Below are 22,436 nucleotides of genomic sequence, written 5' to 3'. Positions count from 1 at the left end.
GTTACTGAATATTATTTATTTTATCCTGTATTTTCATTTATAATTTATTTTTCTTTCAACACATACTGGAATATCATGGTGAATGTGTCTAGAATCATTTTTGCTGTGTTGTGAGTAATAGGCATAAATAACAAGCCAAATATACAGGCGAGCTTTCATATTGCTGCTTCAAGGGGCATCGACAAGTACACGTGAAACACGTTTGAGGGATGAACTGTCAACAAGATCCTGGAAACAAGAAGTACTGGCAAACCCGCCAATGTACTCGACGTGGCAGAGACCATTGCTGAAATTATACCATACAAAGCCTGTTTCTGGCCTGTGTGGAGGTATGCACTTTCATGAATATTCAGTGTTACTGTCTTAGGTCTCAAAACAGGAGGTGACATGACAGCTTTCAGACCTTAACGTGAGAAGTTTCCAAAAAAAGAGAACTGTGGTATTACACCTGTGGATGTGTTTTATTCTGATACACAATATCAGTTAATAAAGTTTGCATCTATCACACCAAGGAACTAGGCAACTGTGGTTGCAGAGGTTCAGCTGCCTTGTCCAGCTTCACAGGCAGTCCATCCCGTCCTCCATCTAACATTAGGAACAATAACGATGGCTGCATATTACAGTGAAATCAATTATGAAACTGAAATGGCATTGCTAGTTTGTTAAACATTTTGAGAGCAACAATAACAAAGCAAAATCAGTCCTACAAACTCTAATGAAAATGAAAAGTGGTACAAATTTGGAAAAACTACAAGAAATATCCCCAATGGAATGAACTCCATACATTTCTATTATGCATTACAAATATTTCCCATTTCCCATAAAATAAGTTCATGTTCCTGTAGCAGTAAATGCTTCTCTACTCCGATGTGCAATGCACGGAAAAATATGCAATTAATGAAAGGTGGTGGTGAGACAAAAAGAAGAGGAGAAATAATAACGTCTCAAAGTATCAGTGCTTCCATTCTGCATCACAGGGGTTTGAATTTTATGTCTGGTCATCACATGTAGTTCATTTGTACATGGGGCCTACTTTTGCTGATGAACACTGCCACTTGCTGGACATATTGAAAACTATTGGTGATGAAAGCGACAGTCTCGGCAGGCAAATAGTTCAAAATATACAGCTCTACTTATTCAGTCCAACTGCAGATAAGTCAGAAAAACAACTTATCACACCTTTCCAAACCAACCTTGACAACCTTTAAATACATTATTTATACAGTTTTATTACATGTATATATAATATACAACATCCTCAAATTGTGTCGAGCTAATAATATAAAACCCTGTAAGATCAATGGAAACAAATGCCGGCAGGAAAAAACATAAACACTTTCAAGGCGTGATGAGAAAATCAGAAATGAATCTCATTTATCTTGAAAGATTGTTACATAGAATACATGAACGCTTCCCACATGCTGAACATTTGTTATTGGTGCTTTTAAGTGCACATGGGATGAAAGCATATTCCAGTTTTTGAAAAAGAGAAATAATAAATACATTCACAAATATCCTTATGGATGGGGGTCAATTTATTTGATTGGGCCACTGCAAATGAAATGCCAGACACACTACTGCATCGTATAACACAGACACAACACCTGTCCTGCCCTTCAAAAGCTTTTTTGGAAAAGAGCATTTAAAGTGGGGAAAAACACTACCGGACAGCCAAGACTGTTAAACATCTGAAAATAACATTAGCCAACTGGCAGGTTAATGAATGGCAACAGCAGAAAAAGCAGTCTGACATGCCTACAGACAAAGCACAGGCTCAGAGAAGTGGCAATGTTCACTATCAGAAGTCCAATAAATTAAAGACTGCAAGGCTACGGGTGGCTGTGATGTCATTCTAAATCGAGGAGAGGGGAAAAACCACCCAGGCATTATGTGAAACTGCTTCAGGCTTAATAGATCTGTCTGTGTCACATTAAGCCATCTGTGTATCTTTATATGTTCTTTCTTTCTGGAGACTGGAGAGGTAGTTTCACATTCCAAAACCGTTTTCAATCATGAATTGGGAGAAACCACTTTCAAATTGAAATACCAATATCAATAACATCATTTTGAAGGCAAAAAAAATAAAATTGCAAGGAATAGAAGGGAAAACTGTAGCTTGAAAGAAAGGGGATTCTTTCATCAGTCTCAACATGAGTCGGCTTTCCATGGCATAGACGCTGCATCTACGGGAGGAAAATCAGCAAAGCCAAGCCCTCCATAAAGGCTCACACAGCAGAACCTAACCCATCCACACATTCCCCTCTCTCTTGCCCCACAGAAATGGTTGAAAAAATGGCAGAGTAGAGGTGAAGATCTGGGGAGGACCTGATGGAGTTGGGCCAAAAGGGGAAAAGATGAGGGACTGAAGAGAGGCTGCAGGCCAACAATTACAAATCAGCCCCCTGTCTCTAGCAGGGGTCTGGAGAAGCAAAAGGTGGTGGTGGTGGTGGTGTGTAGGTGTGGTTAAAGCTGGAAGCCCTCCATGGGTCCTTCCTGCTGCTGAAAGATGAACTGGCCCTGATTCTGGTCCACTTGTGGTGCCAAGTTGGCGTCTTCCTCCTCCACGCCAAAGTAGTGTTCAATCAGGTCAAATGCCTTCTGGTAGATCTCCTGGTTCTCGTGACTTTGCAAGAACTCAATCTTGTCCAGGCCTGTTGGGGGGAAGGGGGGGAGGTACATTAGTTTAATTGGCATTTCCTTTATACTGACATACTAGTATATGATTAATATGGGGTATGGAATAGCAATACTTAGAGCTGACAAAGGTTTTACACAATATGCTTTAAAAAGTGCCCGCTTTCATGATAGTGTATTTGGCGCTGTTCTGTGATTGTTCTACTGTATTTTGGACTGTTCAGTGTGTACCGTAAGCTTCCTCGATGAGAGCACAGTAAGGGTTGATGCCCGACGCGTTCTGCTTGGCCTCCTGCTCTCCCAATCTGAGAATGTTCTCCAAACCATTGAGAGAAACCTGCACAATCTTAGAGTCCATCACTGTCAGCAAGTCACACATGGGCTTGATGGTGTTGAGGGACACCAGGTACCTATCGACACACAAGTGGAATATTAACCAAAAGAGACAACACAGGGAGAAGAAACATGACACAATGTTTGCACAACACATGGGGGGAAAACTACAGTTTGCATTCTTTGTATTAAATTTTCAACACCTCCTTGACAAAAAGTAATGCTTTTATTTTGAAGACGACACAGGACGGTATTTTCCAATAAACCAGTGTTTATCGACTTCCTTCACAAAAGTGAGAATCACAGTTGTGAAGTGACTCTGTCAAGTCATTCTGGAGGGAATGTTGAAACTCTGACAATGCTTCTCTTCACTCACTCACATTACACATCAATATTAAATCCTACTTTCAGTCTAGTACACCTACCTGATCTGAGCAGGGGTGCCTCCAGATGTGGCATTAGTAATCGCCCATGCTGCCTCTTTCCTGGTGCGGAACTCTGCCTTCTGAAGGATTTCAATAAGTACTGGGAAAATGTTGGCATCAATCACATTCTGGGTGGAGAAGAAATGACATTATTATCAGAAATGATCAAACACATTAGCCTCACAGACCTTTCTCTATTAAACCCATGTGAGCAAGCCTTTTACCTGAATCTGAGCCCTGTTGCCTGCTGTGATGTTAGATATAGTCCAACAGGCCTCCTTCTTAATAGACTCCTTGGGACTGCTGAGGAGGTGTAGTAAACATGGCAGTGCAGAACAATTCAAAATGACCTGAAACGACATGAGAACATAACCCACGTGTCATGACAAAGGCCCAGGGGTCGGATGTGTGAATGAACAACGGCACGCATGCTCGAGTCTCTACCTGTGTCTGAATGTCGTCTCCTGTTACAATGTTGCCCACAGCGCGTAGAGCAGGAGAAACTACTTTATAGTCACTATGCCTATTAAAGAAACAAAGCAATACAGTGCAGTCATTACACATGCTCCATGACCAAGATGCTGTATCATTGACATTACAAAGCAAAAACATTCACAGTGTTTCAAAAGCACTCATGAATGATTCTTACATAAGCAGCTCCACCAGCCTGCGGCAGACACCAGAGTCGATGACGGTCTGGATCTTTTCATTGGGGCCATCAGACAGGTAAGACAAAGCCCAACAAGCGTCAGCCAGGACATCTGGATCACTACTGAAGAGAAGCCTGGACAGCACGCTCAAGCAAGGAGAGACCTGAGGAGAGAAGAACTGTTTCATACCACAACTGATGCAACAACAAGGACATAATGCACAGTCAACCTCACAATGTGGTTACAACTGAACCCACCTTGGCAAAATCTGGTGGGGGGTTCTTTCCCCGGCACAGGTTGGAAAGAGCCCACACTGCGTTCCGAGTTGTGGTGAGACGATTGGACTTGGTGAGTAGCCTAGATATATAAAGATATAATATAATATTCATTAGTATTTCACATCGTATTAAATATGTTAAAAAGCTCTCTCTATAGTTTAGCTATTTAATTATCATATAGAGGTCTGACACAAGCACAAACGCAGACAGAGGGAAGAGGCTTACTGTTGTAGAGACGGCAGGATGCCACAGTTGAGCACATAGTCTCTGCACTCGGCGTTATCTCCAGCTATGTTTCCCAACGCCCACACAGCCTGAAACAAGCAATGCTATTTAACACACTGCATTCATATTGCACACAATTTAGCCAAACTCAGGCTTTATTGGATTGCTGTAAATGTTAGATCCTCCAGCCTCACCTGTTCCTGGACATCCTCATAGTCAGAGTTAAGCAGCTCGATGAAAATGGGTACAGCCCCAGTTTCAATGACCACTTTAGTGTGCAGGAAAGTCCCTGAGGCGATGTTTGTTAGTGCCCAGGCTGCCTCAAACTGGAAAGACACACATGGCAAACAACTACAGAAACTGCCACGCACAAAGCTCAAGCTGTATAAACACTGGATTTAAGATGAACAATGGCCCAGTCAAGATCAATCAAGGTTTGATTCACAAATCCAAACCCCCTTTGTCTCAATTGAATGTCTCACACTTCACCCTTACCTGAAGTGTGCAGTTTTCGCTCCTCTTGAGGAAGTCAACAAAGCGATTCACAACACCTGCAGTGGCGATGACCTCATCTATAGGAGGGTTGGGCTCTGCAGAAAAGACAACGACAAAACTTATGTCTCACTCAACATCTACAGTTTAAGAACCAACAACGAGGCTTAAGATAGATTGCTGACCTTTAGAGAGTAATTTCCTAAACTTTTGTGTAGCAATGAGCTGCTGGTCTGGATCCTCTGAGAACATCATCTCAATCATATCTGGGGTTATGACTGCATCCTGCAGAGAAGCAAGCAGATAGCAAATATCAAAGTCATGCTCATGTACGGATCTTTGTGGAAGGACAAACACAAAAATCACTCAATCCAGCTTTGGAGCTTGAGCTACAGATTCTGGCCCAAATCATTCAAAGGTGTAAACCAGCACAGATACGTACACTTGCAACAGGAACAGTTGAGCTGATGTCAGGATCCTGAATGGGACATTCCAGCATGGAGTCGTCATGTGCCGGTGCAGATACATTTCTCCTTTTGAAGAGCTGTCAGAACAAAGCAAAACCTCAGAGGAATTGTACCAAAGCAATGTGTCTGAACTCTTAATCAAGCCTTCAGTGCGTAGATCATGTGGGCAGAGGCCTCAGCGTCCTGGTTGATATCCATGGCTGAAAGACTGTGCTTGGGGGGCTTAAAGTACATGCCACCATCCACATGATCTGAGTGTATGTATCTGGAGATTGATGAGGGGATGGTTCCACTATTTCTACCTGAGATTGCTGATTTTCTCCCCGTTGAGTAAACACGTACCTGCTCCTCTCTTTTCTGTTTACGGAGCTGGATTCCTTCCTCTTCTCTCCTACGCCGCATCTCCTGAGGATTCAATGCGTTGTTCTTGTAACTCTTCATTCTGTAATTTTCCTTCACTGGACTCGCCATTTTATCTGGAAGAAAATACAATGATTGACAGTAAGCATGGAGTATTTGCTCAGAAAAGAATGAAATCTTGGCACCGCAGTAGTAGGTGGATTGTTAGTTCACAACTTTGACAATAAGGAACTACACACTACTTCTCTCCCTGAAGGTGATTGTGATAGACAAAGTTCTCACCCTTTCTCTATTTTCATGAATAAAGTAACAGGTTTGACACCTCTCTAATAGGATTTCTGACTATTTTTATCTAGTCCAGATCTATTAAGTCTAACTACAAGTTTATGTAAATCTGAAGTTATGGGAGAGAGAGTAATAGCAGATCACTCTTCAGTTTGTTCTGTTTGGATCAACCGATTTATGGTTTCACAAGGACAAAATACGGATTTCGGGAATTGTGTGGCTTCAAGTTTTTTGATTTATCTTTCACTCGGCTGTTAGGAATGTATCCCGTAATATTAAGGTTAATTAGTGGGACGAATGCTATGTTGAAACTTCGCCGCCAGTCGTTCTCAAATACAGAAACAGTGTCACCTCAAACTCGGGTCAAATGTGAATTCAGGTAACGCTTCACTCCTGACTCGATCAACCTGTCTGCGCTCTACAGACTCTGTTCAAGTTTAAATAAATCACAAGTCAAGTCAACCAAATGAGACAATATCATCTAACTTAGCTAACGTCTATTTAGTTGGAGGAGGGAGGAATAAATCCTCCAATGACGAGTATATTCTAACGCTGCAACGTGAACTATAGATGCAACCGAAATATTGGGAGAATCGTGGCTAACAATCGAGTCGCCGTAGCAGGCAGCATATATATTTTTCTCTTCGTGAGAAAACAAAATATAGCTACCTGGGCTAGCCCAGTCAGCTCAAATGTAGCTTAGCAGTTAGCTTATTAGCTAATACCTTTGTTCGACTTCCCCGGACTGTGGGAGTGCAATAACACTGCAAAATTCCTGTATCTATGCACCACTGGTCTCACTGAGTGCAGACATACAGTACATAAGCATGTAAACGTTTGTTTATTACTTACAGCCTCTCTTCCACACACTGGTTAATCAGAGCAATATGGCGTCCGATTAGAACATTCCCACAATGCCCTTCACGTCAACAAAAAATGACGCCACTTCCGCCGGCAGTCAACTAGAGAGATTCTAATAAACTAATCAACCTATATGGATACCGTGTTAACCCGGGGCAGCAGGTAAACAGCAGCCGTTTTACCGTTCTAAGCTGTTAGGAATTGAGTCGTAACGAACCATAAACCCCGCAGTAAACAGAAGTGCAGGTTTATATTGTGACAGGCTCGTGGCCGCCCACTTCCGGGTGGAGGGTTTGGCGTTTGGCTGTTACCTGCCGCGGTGAAGTCAGCTGTCATTCAAAACTCCGCCGTCAAATCGCGCGTGGTAAATGCATTGAAACGGAGCTCAGTGAAAGTGGCGCAATGACACATAAGTGACTATGTCCGTTTTTCAAAATAAAGTGCAAAATTAGCATGAGCATACACAAGTGACTTACCGTGAAATTGATTGGACTTGATGTCTGATATGTCAGGGTCTATAAAATATAATTAGAGGGTTTGCGCGTAGGCTCTGTCCAGCGACCGCGTACAGTCTAAAAAGAAAATGTCATCGCTCACCTGTTGAGGATGCTCTACTCCACCGGCTTCAGGACATTCGCCACAACAACAATTCGAACACAACTTTGGGATGATTATGGAGGACATGCTGGCAAAGCGCACAGACGCCTAATATGAAGTCAAGTACTTGAAAAGGAATTCTGACAGCAACTAGCCCTTTGTTATATCTTCTTTGTGTTGGTGTTTTGCAGTGTTTGTATGTTTGTGCATTGATTGGTTAAATAAAAATGACTGTTTTACATCTTCTCAGAGTTTTAAATTATGTGTTAATTTTCGTTTATCTGACCTATTTTTGACCCTGAACGTATCCTATATCTCATTACTGGCGAGGAAAGAGTTCAACAAACCCAGCAATCTAGGGAAATGCATTTTTCCCTGTCCAATTCTGGACACATTATTCTGCATGTTTTAAAGGAATTAAGCAATACTAGTGTTACCTGTCACCTTCATGGGTTAATATTGGAGTTGGCTTATCATCTGTAAGTTCAGTTCTTGATCCCAAAAGATAACATCTGGAATACAAGATTGCAGAAATACAATTGTTGGTGTTGTGGAAAACTATTGAGGAGTCAGGTGTTTTTTTTGGTTTATTTTATTTTAATATAGACTTGGCCAAGGAGAAGATTGTACAGCACACATGATGTCTTAGTCCAAAGTTCTGAAGCATAGATTTCATAGTACAGTTTAAGGTCACACCTGGAATGTGTTTTGGCTTTGAGGTAGTTGATGTATAGCTGTTTAGACTATAGAGGAGAACATGATGATCTTTGGTCGGAACAGGGGAGAGGCCGAGGCCCTTAGATTTATACAGTAAGAAGGGAACTCAATACTTAAGAAAGAGGGGGAAAAGTAGAATATGTGAATTCAGTTGTGAGAGTAGGGGGAAACCACAGAGGTAATACATATTTTATATACTCGAAAAAGTTTGTCCAGAAACACGTTGTGCTTCATGTGTCCTGAAAGATCAAATTCCTTAAATATTTGATGTGAGTGGGGCGCAGCCGAATCATTAAGGTTTGATCCTGTTTCACCAAGACACACATAGAGATTTGATTAACTAGTGATGGGATTAAGTATTTGTAATTAGAGTCTGTCTAGGCTATCAGTGAAAGAGATTCCCTAGTTTAATGGACCATGGACCCTAGCCAGTTATTTATTTTCAAGTGGTCAAGTCAACACAGGTTGACATATGAAGCAACAATGTTGTGTAATAGTTACTTTGATGCAATTTATTAGTTTTGTGTAAAATAATAAAAAGCATCTCCTGGCCAAAAGCCGATAGCTGCATGTAAACTAAATCTACTTAAGACAATTCCAAAACACGGCCTAGAGGAATTCTTTCATTTCAGCTGTGTTTTACTGTGGTGCTTTTGTTTCAGCTGAACCCTGGTGTGCGCTGTCGAGTCAGATCAATACTCTGAGTTTAAATTATGTACCTGTCAGCAGGAAAATTTTCACCCTGGCACCACTCCAGGAAAAGTTTGACTCTGTGACCCTCAGCAGGAGAACAGATTGGAGGAAGGTATAAAAACATTCGAGGTACAATAAGGGGCTGCAGTCTGCTTGCCTGAGAGACACAGCAGAGACAAGGTAAGACTAAAGGCAGTCATTCAGAGCAGCTTCACAATTTGACGATTGTGGGGTTTTATACAATGTTAACAAAATGTCGCAATTTTTCCGCGATTCTGCATCATTTCCTAGTATGCTGCATATTTACTGCATCAATTGCAAAGATTATCCAAATTGTTTGTGAAGAAGCAGAGAAGGCATTTGTCAAGGAGCAGACTGGTGGCTTCATTTCACTTCATTTAAAATTTGGTAACATAAATATTTGTACAAACAATGAATATGAAACATGTTAAAGGCAAAGCAGCGGGAAACAACAGACGTGTGTTTGTTTTGTGTGTCTTTGTTTATTTCATTTCATATTACCTACCAGGACAGTGAAGTAAAGGACAGCTTGGTGTGTGTGCTCATTTCCAGGACTTCTTAAAGCAACAGGGTGTAAAAGTTGTGATTAATGTAAAAACAAAAAACCTGAAATCCTGCCTTCTGAGGTCACCTGCAATGTGCAATAATTCATCACTTCTCTCAACAGATGAATCTTTGGGTTCTGCCCTCCATCCTGCTCATCATTCCCACTATCCACACTTTCCAGTATTCCAAGCTGGCACAATATGTCGACAGCCATCAAGAACAATATGTAGAGGTGAAAATATATTCTACTAAAAAGGAGTGGAGGAGTGGGAGTCTGTTTTATTGTCATTGTTCTCCATTGTTACTCCTATTAGCCTAAAGGCGACACTATAGAAATGCAACTTTTCATTTTGACACTGGCAAATAAATACTTTTATAACAGTCAAATGATTTTAGATGCAGTTTAGAAGGCTCTCTCTCTCTCTTTGTGTGTGTGTGTGTGTGTGTGTGTGTGTGTGCGCGTGTGTGTGTGTGTGTGTGTGTGTGTGTGTGTGTGTGTGTTAGACTCTGCGGGATTGGGTGGCGATTGAGAGCGACTCCAGCAATGCACTGAAGAGGTCAGATTTGCATCAAATGATGGAGATCGTTGCTCAAAAGCTGAGGATATTAGGAGGAAGTGTACAACTGGTGGACATCGGACAGCAAGAGGTCAGTGATAGAACCTTCATCCCATCAGTAGATGCTGTAATATGATCATCATTAATGGATATTTTGCATTCTGGAAAAATGAAATGTGTTGAAGTCAGAGCTATTAGAAAAATATTATTATTATTATTATTATTATTATTTCTTGTTGTTATCCTATCTCTTTCTCTCTCTCCAGCTTCCTGATGGGCAGATGTTGGTGTTACCTAAGGTGGTGACAGCTCAGTTTGGCAATGATCCCAATAAAAATACAGTGTGTATCTACGGCCATGTGGATGTCCAGCCAGCAAAACTGGAAGATGGCTGGAAAACACCCCCATACAACCTGACTGACATCGACGGTACCTGATGCATCCACATGGACATTGATGATTGACATTTTCAGGGAAATTTTACAAATGTCCATCCATAAATATCAAGTATTTTACAGTTGTAGCCATAGCTGATTATTAGATTACAAAACAGTCTCACCTCATTGAAACTAATGAAACGAAACGATTTTAACATCTGGCAATAACATTCTGGCAAGTGCGCGTAGCTAATGATCAACAGGAAATTGCCAGTCTGTATTTATATTCAAACAAAAGGTCAAATCAGAGGACGTTGGTTGAGGTAACTGAGGTCACAGAAATGCAATTCACATAAGTGAGGCTATTATAAATGTAGCATGTGTAGGATAAATACATGCAATGATTCTTGTTTCATTAAACCTTTAGGTAATCTACATGGAAGAGGAGCATCAGACAACAAGGCCCCAGTTTTAGCCTGGATCCATGCTGTGGAGGCTTATCATGCCCTCAGAATGGTGAGAGACTGTTCACTACTGCATAACACATTACACTATAGCAATAATACTACAAATTCATCAAACCTAAAGCTTACACTGAAAGAGACAAACTGGGCTGCAGTGACCAAAAGGGAAGATATTAGATCCTTAGATATTAGGTCATCTTGTGCTTGAAAACAGAACAGGATGAGGGAAGAGAGCCCTCAGGAAAGTTAGACTCAAAAGATAACCTGAATTTATTTGTGCCCTATGTTTGAGTATTCAAAACATTTTTCAAAACAGATTTCATGGGAACAAACTGTCTCCCCCCAGGCCAGAGAAGAGCTGAGCGTCAGCCAGACAAAAAGCAAAGTCACTGTTGTTTCTGCAAAGTCACTGCAGCAGTCTGTCTCTGCTGTCCTTCTTTTCACTTGACAAAAAATCAATATCCACATCCAACAGCTTTATGCAGATGCTGAGTGCACTAATAGTGTGTGTTGATGACCATAACAGCAAATTGCCACTGTGAATTGCATTAAAATGTACATTTCTAGTAGTCATCACGTCTTGAGACTTTTATTTGAAGTTCTTTTGAAAATAGAAAGACGAAATGAGCTCTCATTCCATGTGCAACATGCAAAAGGACCCTTTAACAGGGTTTTAATATTATACTTAATTAGTCGATTCCCATTCATTTCGTAGTACTGTATTTAGCAATTACATTTTCTGTACATGAGCCAGGTTGAAAATGACTTAACAGCGCCCTCTATAGGATCATTATGTTACTTTCAAGGTAGACTAGACATTTCTAATAAAACTAGGGAGCTTTTTTCACCTGTGTTAAACATTTGCCTTTGACCACCAGGAACTCCCAGTGAATGTAAAGTTCATCATTGAGGGCATGGAGGAAACGGGCTCCAATGGCTTGGATTCTCTGGTCGTGGCCCAGAGAGACACTTTCTTCTCTGATGTGGATTATATCATCATCTCAGACTGTGGGTGGCTCAGCAGACGCCCTGCCCTCACCTACGGAACCAGGGGCAACTGCTACTTCTTTGCTGAGGTGTTGTGGCTATCATTTGTTTTCGTACAGAATCACAAATTCAAGACGCTTATCTTATCTGCTTACCTGATCGGCTCTTCGCATGGTGTTTCCTTTTATGTTTTGCAGGTTGAGGGACCTAAACAGGACCTGCATTCTGGAGTGTATGGAGGCACTTTGATGGAACCAATGACTGACCTGATTGGCATTCTTGGTGAGCACTAAGTAATCAATTAATTTACAGTTTTTTATCTTCACACTAAAGGCAGATACAGACAAAGTGTAGTGTCTGATTAAGGCACCGTGCCTCCATTTTAGCAGCTGTGCTATGTAACTGCATTCTGACCTCTGTAAAGGTGATGACGTCCATTAAAAATCTACTTTAACCTCCACACCACAGATACACTGATCACCTCCAGTGGTAAGATTCTGATTCCTGGGATCATGGAGGCTGTGGCGCCCCTCTCTGACGAGGAATGGAAAATGTACCAGGACATCCAGTTTGACATGGATAACTACAAGACCAAGATCGGCGTCAACCACCTTATGTACAACAACAAGGTAACTGAGTTTGATGTGGGAATTGTCAGCAACAAGCCACTTGATATTGATTGTATCTGTTTATCCGTTCTAGGTAGACTTGTTGGTCCACAATTGGCTCTACCCCACTGTCTCCATTCATGGCATCGAGGGTGCCTTCTCAGACCCAGGAACTAAAACTGTCATCCCTGCTAAAGTCACAGCTAAGTTCTCCATCAGACAAGTTCCCAACATGGACCCTGCTGTGGTCAAGAAACAGGTGAAATAGAATGTGAAAGCTTTGATATATCATCTCATTCTGTCTTCATGGGTTGTATGAGATTCAGCTGCTGAAATCTGCATTAGATCTTGTTGTTACTTATATATAAACCAATCATTTTGTCTATCTGAACATTGCTTTAGGTAACAGACTACCTGCATGCAGTGTTTGCCAAGAGAAAGAGTCCAAACAAGCTGAAAGTCACTATGGTGATTGGGGCCAAGCCTTGGCTAGCTGACACCAAGCACCCCCTCTATGAGGCTGGGAAGGCTGCTGTGAGAAGAGGTACATTCTGCACCCCTGCCTGACACAAAACAATGTATCTAAGTACTTTTGTGACTGTTGTATTTTGAAATAATGTCCATGACACTGTAACAGAGGAGTCCATCTCTCTCTCCAGTCTTTGACATGGATCCTGATCTGATCCGTGAGGGTGGAACCATCCCTATTGCCAGAACCTTCCAGGACATTACAGGGAAAGGCATCATCATGATTCCTATCGGAGGCTTTGATGATGGCATGCACTCCCAGAATGAAAAAATTAGCAGGTTTGACTCAGCAGTTTGGTGTTAATATTTGTATATGACCGTCGGGTTTATTCTTACCTTTTCTTATTTTATTGAGGGAAAGTACAATAGATATTTTCTAACAAGTCTAATATCTCATATCCCTCATATCATACAAGGTTATTGTAAGAAAATGAAGACAAAATGGATATGAATCAAATTACAAAATGGGGCATTCTGCAAGCAGTGCTAAGAACCCTGACTACAATGAAATGAAATGAAATGAAAGCAGCAGAACAGACACAATCAATGGCCAGTGTTTCTAAGAGCATAACCGTTACTATAAAAGGCACATTCGATTTTGCACAAGTCACAACATGCAGTGCCACAAAGACTAATGGACAGCTTATAGTGAAAGAGAACATCACTGAGCTAAAACCAAACAACTGTAGAAGGACACACAGGCTTTTCACCTTATTAGTTGGAGGTGCCTGAATGCTGCCTGTCTGAAAGAGCGACTCACTTAAGTCTCCTATTGTGAGTGTAAAAGCACTCCCAACATTTACACTTGTAGCTGTAATAACAGAGCAGGCACCAAACTTTATTTTGATGTACTGTTTTGTCCATTTGCTTCTCTCCCAGATATAACTACATCGAGGGGACCAAGTTATTCATCGCCTACCTGAATGAAGTGGCCCAGATTAACAAGACCAGATCTATCTAGATCTATCTATCAATCTAGATCTATCTATCTATCTATCTATCTATCTATTATGAGTATAAACAAAAGATTCAAAGATGTGTGAATTTGTATATGTGGTATATTTGAAGCACCAAGTGTGTTCGTGTCATTTAGTAAAAGCTTGACAATGCACGGTGGAGTCACAGTGTCCTTAATGTGTGTATTTTTATTATGGAGGAAACACTTTATGCTACATTTACACAACCAAGTACAAATGGTAAAAAAAATCCACAACAGTGAGAACGGTCCCTGCTGGCAAGAACTGCAAGTAAAACCAGATGAAGGGATCTTGAAGGGGTCTTGAAAGTTGGTGTTGATCACACTCTGAGTTCCAGATGTCAAAATGTAGACTTTTTTTGCAACATGCTTTTGAATCTTCACGCCATTATGGAAAACTAAAATAATCCTGGAATAAATCAGTTCACCCCATAGAGTTTCATTGCCAGTATTAACTGTGTAGAAATGAAGAAATTCAGGACTCAATACAAGACACAGCATTTTTATGTTCGACCTTTATTATTCAATTTATTACACAATTTGTAATCTCACCTTCTCATCTCTCATATGGTTTTCCATTGAATGTGGATAATCATTAGCATACTGTATACTGCATGATGGTACAGTGAAAATGAACATTTAAACAGTGGTGCACAGATATTGTAGCAGATATCAGAAAGAACAGCTGGGCTTCCGTGGATCACAAAATCGATGTCCACCAACTTTCATGTTTCAACTCTGGTGCATCATTTAGTTGATGGTAAAAAAAAAAATCTGGTATTTTGGAGACTTATCCCTGGGTGTGATAAATATTCTAGCAGAAATTGGTGCGGAGGAACCCTGGTGTTATGAAGAAGCCGGGCTTGACACTTTAGCGGCCTGATTCACAACACCAGCTGACCCTCCACACCCACAGACACTGGAGCTCCAGCCTGAAGCTCACCGAGGCATCCAGAACACACAGGATACGCTGGAGAGTGTTAACAGCGAGAAGAAACAGAGAAGCTGCTTGTAAATGGAGTGTACCATTTATTGGGGGGGAGGGGGTACTCGCCTTTCTCTGTAGTACACAAAGTACTGAAAGTCTAGAAAGAGTCTGCCTGGAGGATCACCCTGGATGGAGACCGAGGCCATACATCACACATATGTGCAGCAGCCTTCTTCTTATCATTTCAGTCACACACACACACACACACACACACACACACACACACACACAGTAAAGACAGAGAACCAGTAGTTGTAGCAGAAAATAATTAAATTAATTAAATTCAATGACAGGATATTACATGTAACAATGAACAACATTCTCTATGTTACTCTATGTGTTTTACTTGATTTATTTCATTAATTTACTTGCTTATTTCATATTTTATTTGCCTAAATTTAAGTTATTTAGTTACTCCTCCCCCTATGATTACATCTGTTGTATTTTATGATGGCCTCTTAAAAATAATGTATTCTAATTTATTCAATAACATGCACCGGTGTAGTGACCTTTTAGCTTGGGTTTTCTTTGTTTATGGCCTCTTTGGAGGACTGAAGTACTATCAGTTGCATTTTGTAAAGGAAGAGTTTACAAAAGTCATGGTTCCACGTGTGTTCCTAATGTGTTTTCTATTTATTCTATCTCTCACAAGTGTCAATTATTTACAATTTTAAAGAGCTGCAAAGTAATTTAGCACATGTATTGGTGTACAATACTACAGTATTGACTTTCAGGTAGAGGTTCATGCTGTTACTAGGTATTACAAGCAGATAAGACAATTAATCCAATCCAATCCTTTCTTCTTCTATTTGCCGTATTCATACACACCTGTGTTCAGGAACATTCCCGCCAAAATTCAATTCAACTTTATTTGTACACCAAATTGCACTGCGCTGTAAAGTCAGCCCCCGTGTCTCCTCAGCGGTGTCAAACTGTTGAGCCTTTTTAGCTAAAAATTTCAAAAAGAAAGGATTGCGGAGTAAAATCACGAATTATCGCCATGTGTCTGCGCCTTATCAGAGCCGTTGCGCACAACCGCGGAGTTACCTGAGAGTGCACACGACTTTTGAAATCAAAACGATCACAGATTGTGCCATGCGACCCCTCAATCGAAAGCTTGGAATGTGTTCTATTTTATGTAACACACCTCAATCACACCAGGTGAGCGTGGGGGAAGCTATAAGCGTGCGTAATGCTTGACTCATATCACGCATCAGCTCACTAGAAGTAGATGCCACTTGACCAGCATTTTTTCCGGAATGGAATGGTGGAAACAAATACAGCTTGGGATTCTGCTTTTGGACACTTCCAGCTTCAAAATGCCGGTAAGCGTGCACATTTATTTCATATATTAGTGGCGTTGTGACGTGATAAGTATACGACATAATGGCTTTGTTTTGTTTGTGAAAAGTCAGAAGCTTATCTGTATGTGTTTCTGGTTTTCATGCAATCTGCCTCCACACAGCTGCTTTAGAGTGTGTATGGGGAGGTGGTTTAGCATACTTCTTGTGTTATTGACTTGGACCCATACTGCATAATGTTTTACTTTACTTGAAATTGGGTTTTGTGCAAAGCCTCTGACTTTCACTCCATTAATCACAAGTGTGTCCTTCTTCTTGACCAGTTCAGGCAGGCCCTGGCCTTCACTAATTCCTGCACAAGCTGCCATGTCACACTCCACATAATATCCCAATACATTCCTCCTAATCCCTTGTATCAGCTCTGATGACATTTCTACTCTACTATATAATTGACACAAAGCCCACATAAGAGCTTTTGTACCAAATCAATTCATTTTACTGTTTCAATTATATGCCTTTGCCTGACGAGCAGAATCTTTTGGACAAAGGCCAATGTCCTTCAGACAAAGAATGTTACTGCATAAAATGAACATGAACGCATGGAATAAGAAGTCATTGACACTGGCCTCGTAGTTTAGCTCATTTTCACAGCCAATTAGTTTTTATAGGAATGGCCACAAACATTTGATTAACCAAACTGGCCTCAAGGAGCGTGTGTGTCTTTGTGTGTGTGTGTATTAAATGGACTGTACTTATAATGACCTCACATTCACCCATTAATTCAGGACAAGATATTATATTGTCATAATAATAAATTACATTAATGGAATGAACCTGGACATGGCCACTACGACACCGATGCATAGGCTTACGTTATCCCTTACTTGTACTTGATTGTGCAGATGTATCTAAAAAAGGTCCATTGAATATACAGCTTATCAGGTAATAAAGTAATATAATAAATTCATCAACAACTTGCTTAAAAGCAAAATGTCTCTGCTGGTATTAAAGTTGGTACAGAATGCATTATGGATTGTTTAGGAATTGAAATTCCAATTTTAGGTTTTATGACTTGACTTGGACCTGCAAGTCTTCACGCGTGACTTTGCTTATAAGCTGTCCATCTTGTCATAAGATTTGACTTGAGAGTTGAGTGCCAATACTTGACTCACTTTTGTGACATGCAAGTGACTTAGACCCACCTCTGCTGTTTAGCTGAATTTGTTGCTTTCAGAGACGTAATAGACTAGATGTACAGTCAGCCAGCCAGTTGCTGGCTTGAGTGTCGTTTGGCCAACATCCACCAGCCACGCCACACCCAGTTAACACTGTTCTCCCTCGGGTGTCTGACCACATCTCCACCTTCTGCCCCCTTCACAGTCTGGAGTTTGACACATCCATCCTTCACTCTGCTTTCAGACAGCTGTGCTGACTCTGCACAACAGAGACAGAGGGAGAGGAAGTGGCAAAGGGAGAGAGAGAGAGAGTGCTTGCTGGATAAAAACACGCTTTTTGTTTCTGATTAGCCGTGTCCATTATATTCAGATCAGTCATTCAGGTGCCTGATGTCAGCATCATTGATTTAACATATATTAATTTTTGGAGGAGGAGCAGGAAAATAAGTGGGAAAGTGATTGGCATTTCTTCATTCACTTGAGACATTAGGAGAGAGAGAGAGGATGTTGTATTCGGTGGAAGTTACATACAATAAAGGTACAAAAAACAAGTATATGATTATGTGATTAATATTGGATTAATTTGATATAGGTTTGCCATCATTTTAAGGTTCTTCTTATTTCTTGAATAGGTGTTTTGATGCCAAGGTTTAATGAAATTCATCTTCCTCAAGTTTTAGTTTCCATCTGCATACTTTACAAATATAACAGCAACAGAAATGCTCAACTTAAATTAAAGCTATTTCACAGATTTACAAACAAGCTTGTTGAGCTCCTGAGTGACAGCGAGGAACATTGGATGCAATCAAAGAGGCTGAGCAATGGGCAGAGGGCCCGATTGAGTCCAGTATTTTTCCAGGCTCAGAATAAACTCTCCTCTTATCGCAGGAGAAGCAGCTGGCTGCTGAACAGGACAGGTGACATGGACGCTGCTGACAGTTGCCCTGCCTGCCAATCAAGTAGCTAAGTGGATTCTCAGAGCGGCACAGAAAGATCTCCACTGATGTTCAAAAAGAGTGGCGGTCAGGCTGAATTCACGCCAAGGCAGATGAAAGGGTCAACCGATTTAGAGACTGAAGGAGTTGCAGCTCGACACATTTCATAACTATTTACTGAGTATCTGGAAAAATGTAAATGTGGTCTTTAGAAAATAAACAGAATGTAGAACAGTGTGTGTGGACGTGCTGACGGATGATAATTTCAAGGAACACATTCATATTGCTTCAAAAATAGATAACTATGTGGACCCACCCAAAGCAAAAATATGTGTAATGAAAATAATGTGTGTAAAATCACACATCAGTTTAAATCAGTTTAGCCTGATCAGAGTATAGAAAGGCGCCATGTTAGACAACTGCTTTTTTCACTTCTGCACATAAGTCAGCCATCCTTGTCTCTACTTAACTGGAAAATTCTGTAAAAGACTGTTTCCCAATCCATAGTCACTGCCATAAATACACCCCACTCTCTAAACTCTACATTGACTCAGTGCTGTTGGCAAGAGATCGTCTGAAAGTTACGGTTCTGTTATGTTGTGTTCAAGCACCAGTCTAAAAAATCAGCCCACAACTGTATGTTGATTTTTAATGACTTATAATGTGGAAAAATCGAACCTATAGCGTTTTTAGTAGAATCAGGAATGGGTAAAGGTGTGCTAGTATAGATTATTACGGCAATGTACAATATCAAACTCATTTTACAGGGGTTATGCCCTTTATTTCAGGTCTTAGTGTTTTGCCAACAGAAAATTGCTGTTAGCGTTGAGCATAGTGCTATGCTAGTACCTGGCTAACCTGTGTGGCTATTGTGCAATGTGTGGTACTGTTTTTTTTTTTGGTGAAAATGTCTTGATTTTATTGTATTATTTTGTTCTGTTAATTAACAAGCTAGCTATAGAGGAAATTGTAAGGCTATATACAGTCAAGCTCGGTCTACATTGGTGTTCTTGGTGTGCGGCCTGAGGGTGGAAGTGAGGACATCATGTGGCCTCCAAGTCGCTATATGACTTATAAAGTGGGTGTTAGTTGATTTATTGAAGCTTTGAAATTCTTCCTTAACTTAAAATCAGCAAAATGCAGTCATTCGGCCTGGAGTACTTAAGTAGTGTATGCTATTTGTAGCTATTTGTTAATATCTAATACTCTCTAGTCTCTCTCTAGTCTACTACTGACTCATTCTGCAGACTTTGTATCGGTAAAATCAGCCCGCCAAGCATCCACATTTAACTCGTAAAGTGAGGATAACAGTAATTGCAGGTCCACTAGGACAGCAGAGTAGCAGGAAGAATAATTTGTGTCTTTAAATAGGAGAATGCTTCTTTCAGTACAGACATTAGCCTGCCTTAGCTTTTAATAGGCGGCATCCTAACGCAACTGTAAGATAAGGAGGAGAAATCATACATTTTATCCTTCCTCAGTAGTTTTCTGTGAGCTGCACATGAATCTGCGCTTTTTATGTGTTGGGAGAATACTATTTGTGCTTAATTAGTTAGTAAAATCTTGTAGGGTGTGCCGGCCCTGAAGCAGCGTCCCCACGGCAGACGAACAACAGTCTGCTCATTAGAAGGAGCCAGTCATCTGTGTCTGTCGCTCTGCATGGGCTGCTATCAAAGCTTCTGTGGTTCAGTGGAAGATACACAAGCTGTGAGGAACACACAAATAAGGGCATTCAATGTGTGTGAGCACACACATTGAACCACACTGAAAATCTCTCAACAAGGCATTTTTGAGTGAAAACATAATTCTGCCAGTGCAATAAGAGTGTTGCTATTGTAAAAATGTACTAGGTTATGTGATTAAAAAATGCACTTCACAAGTGGCTTCGTTAGAAAACAAGACTTTATTATTATTATTAGTAGTAGTAGTAGTACCGTAGTAGTAGTAGTAGTAGTAGTAGTAGTAGTGTTGTTATTATTATTAGTATTATACATATATATAATTTACTTTAGATATCTGTATCAACGCAGTATGGATGTTATTTACAACTGGCTATTTGAAATATTTGATATTAGAAATAACAAATGAATTAGTTGTCTATTTTTAATCTCATGTGTTTCCATTTCAAAGTCTCATTGTGTGAGGCTTGCGAGTGTACAGCAACATTACAGCCCCCTGTGCCTGTAAGTCATAGACACAATATAACAATATAAAAATGCCGTGTCACTTAATGGCTGTGCAGGAGCCACAGATAATTTCCTGATGGAGGAGCCACTGCACTGCAGCTACAGAGAGGAAAAGAGAGGGACAAAGCGTGGTAAGTAGTGATTCTGAACCGGTTTGGCAGGCGTGGCATACTGCAGCGACACTAACCAGCTGGCATCAACATGGACAGACAGTCAGAGAGACAGATGGGGAGAAAATATGCAAGTGAGAGTGAGAAAAAGTTGGGTCAATGGGAGAAAGTGAGATTAGGATGGACAGGTGGGGTGAAATGAGGGCAGGATACAGAGATAGACAATCACTCTCTCACACACATATAATGTAATATGAATCTGATATTTACCAGTGACTGACTCTGTGCATGGCCACATCATCATCTCCTCCTTGAGAGGTGAAGCTTTGTGTACACAGACACATATATCTGTCCTCTGCAGAGGTCAGAGCCAGTGAAGCCCAATCATCAGGGTTATTAGATTGTTGCTTTTCCTAATTAGTTTGAATGTGAACTCAGAGGCTTTCCAAAATGTGTCACAGAATAATTAAAAGGTGAAGTACCTTTAGGCTACGCTGTATCTGGAGTCTTTTCCAGGCCGTATTAAATATACCATCTGTAATAAGAGTGAGATATAGCTGAGCAGGTGAAGGAGAGTGCTATTTAATGTGAAAATGATGGAAGGAAAATTAAGTCAGTTAGCCATTAAATGATTAATTCCACAGGGAGCTGACTGTATACTTTAGAATATATTAACTGAAATTATCACAATACATTTGTGCAATTATGTAATTTGCTCAATACTTAAAAGCATACACATGGAGACAATAGGACACTGCCTCTGGCTGCGTGGCTACACAGGTGGACAGAAGTAGACAAAATTCCTCTTCTTAATCAAAAGTATCAATACTGACACTGAAGAGTTAATTTGTAATGATTCTACTAAAACTATAAATTCAGTTTTAATAAATACAGAAATAAATGCATCCAGGCTGACACCATTCAAATTGATGTTGGGTCAAAAATAAATCGCGAAAAATGAGAAAACATGATTAATTTGCTGTTGATAGGTATTGGCAAGAATGCACAATTTAAATGAGTGCAGTATAAGTTTATCCAAGTGAATATGAATTTATCTGTTTTGTAATTGCTCAAGTATCAAAATAAAAATAGAGATTGTTCGTTGTTCAGTATGTACATTGCGTACAACATAATAACTATAATAATATATTATAGTTGTGTGTGTGTGTGTGTGTGTGTGTGTGTGTGTGTGTGTGTGTGTGTGTGTGTGTGTGTGTGTGTGTGTGTGTGTGTGTGTGTGTGTGTGTGTGTGTGTGTGTGTGTGTGTGTGTGTGTGTGTGTGTGTGTGGGGAAGATGGAGTTGCCCATTTGGTGGATTGACAGTGAGAAACATCCTCTTTAGTGCAGCGGCGTGGCCTGTCACAGCACAAACCTGGCCAGCAGAATGGCGTGTGATGTGTGTGTGTCTGTGTTTTAGCTGGCTCGAGTTTTATTTCATATCATTTTTGTCACTTTCCTTGAAAAATATAAATAAATAAAGACATATTTATCCCATTATAGTTCATCATTAGTTGAGATCCACATTAATTTAAAAAACCTGTTAATAATCCTGTTGTTATTATTGTCATGCCCATTATTAGGCCCTGCATATTATTTGAACAAGACACATTTTGTCTAGCCTTTTTTGTAATCTTTAAGTAGGGAGAATAAGACTAGAACA

General features: G+C 40.4%; 2 protein-coding genes across 4 annotated transcripts; one reads left to right on the top strand and one right to left on the bottom strand.

Annotated features, from left to right (window-relative positions):
- Window positions 1–440: 440 nt before the first annotated feature.
- On the bottom strand, window positions 441–7,405 carry kpna5 (karyopherin alpha 5 (importin alpha 6)). 3 transcript variants are annotated; one of them, XM_076153774.1, is made up of 14 exons: window positions 7,322–7,405; window positions 5,847–5,980; window positions 5,480–5,581; window positions 5,223–5,322; window positions 5,041–5,135; window positions 4,740–4,871; window positions 4,546–4,634; window positions 4,300–4,399; window positions 4,042–4,205; window positions 3,837–3,915; window positions 3,617–3,742; window positions 3,393–3,520; window positions 2,866–3,044; window positions 441–2,651 (listed from the first exon to the last, which is right to left on the bottom strand). In XM_076153774.1, the coding sequence occupies exons 1-14, from the start codon at window positions 7,344–7,346 to the stop codon at window positions 2,464–2,466; spliced, it is 1,641 nt and encodes a 546-aa protein (XP_076009889.1). In that variant the 5' UTR covers window positions 7,347–7,405; the 3' UTR covers window positions 441–2,463. The 3 variants fall into 3 exon arrangements, with proteins under 3 accessions (XP_076009889.1, XP_076009890.1, XP_076009891.1); XM_076153775.1 differs by lacking the exon at window positions 7,322–7,405 and adding an exon at window positions 7,002–7,109; XM_076153776.1 differs by lacking the exon at window positions 7,322–7,405 and adding an exon at window positions 6,875–6,893.
- Window positions 7,406–9,025: 1,620 nt separating this feature from the next.
- cndp1 (carnosine dipeptidase 1) lies at window positions 9,026–14,214 on the top strand. Its single transcript, XM_076153777.1, has 12 exons — window positions 9,026–9,197; window positions 9,706–9,816; window positions 10,089–10,232; window positions 10,408–10,570; window positions 10,946–11,034; window positions 11,861–12,058; window positions 12,167–12,251; window positions 12,438–12,598; window positions 12,672–12,836; window positions 12,980–13,121; window positions 13,237–13,384; window positions 13,985–14,214. The coding sequence occupies exons 2-12, from the start codon at window positions 9,706–9,708 to the stop codon at window positions 14,064–14,066; spliced, it is 1,488 nt and encodes a 495-aa protein (XP_076009892.1). The 5' UTR covers window positions 9,026–9,197; the 3' UTR covers window positions 14,067–14,214.
- Window positions 14,215–22,436: the final 8,222 nt, after the last annotated feature.

The sequence above is a fragment of the Genypterus blacodes genome, unplaced genomic scaffold, assembly GCF_046128005.1.
Source record: "Genypterus blacodes isolate CSIRO-AG114 ecotype Tasmania unplaced genomic scaffold, CSIRO-AGI_Gbla_v1 ptg000059l_1, whole genome shotgun sequence".
NCBI classification, from domain to species: domain Eukaryota; kingdom Metazoa; phylum Chordata; class Actinopteri; order Ophidiiformes; family Ophidiidae; genus Genypterus; species Genypterus blacodes.
This window is presented reverse-complemented; position numbering and strand designations above follow the sequence as displayed.

What these genes read in the sequence shown, in the direction of transcription:
- kpna5 (XM_076153774.1), bottom strand. Translation starts at nt 7,346, where the DNA reads ATGACAGCTGACTTCACCGCGGCAG. An exon ending in ATCCTGCCGTCTCTACAACA is followed by an intron (nt 4,400 to 4,545) that starts GTAAGCCTCTTC and finishes TTATATATCTAG; the next exon opens with GCTACTCACCAAGTCCAATC. An exon ending in GAGACGACATTCAGACACAG is followed by an intron (nt 3,743 to 3,836) that starts GTAGAGACTCGA and finishes ATGTCGTTTCAG; the next exon opens with GTCATTTTGAATTGTTCTGC.
- cndp1 (XM_076153777.1), top strand. Translation starts at nt 9,706, where the DNA reads ATGAATCTTTGGGTTCTGCCCTCCATCCTGCTCATCATTCCCACTATC. An exon ending in ATCAAGAACAATATGTAGAG is followed by an intron (nt 9,817 to 10,088) that starts GTGAAAATATAT and finishes TGTGTGTGTTAG; the next exon opens with ACTCTGCGGGATTGGGTGGC. An exon ending in CTTATCATGCCCTCAGAATG is followed by an intron (nt 11,035 to 11,860) that starts GTGAGAGACTGT and finishes TTTGACCACCAG; the next exon opens with GAACTCCCAGTGAATGTAAA.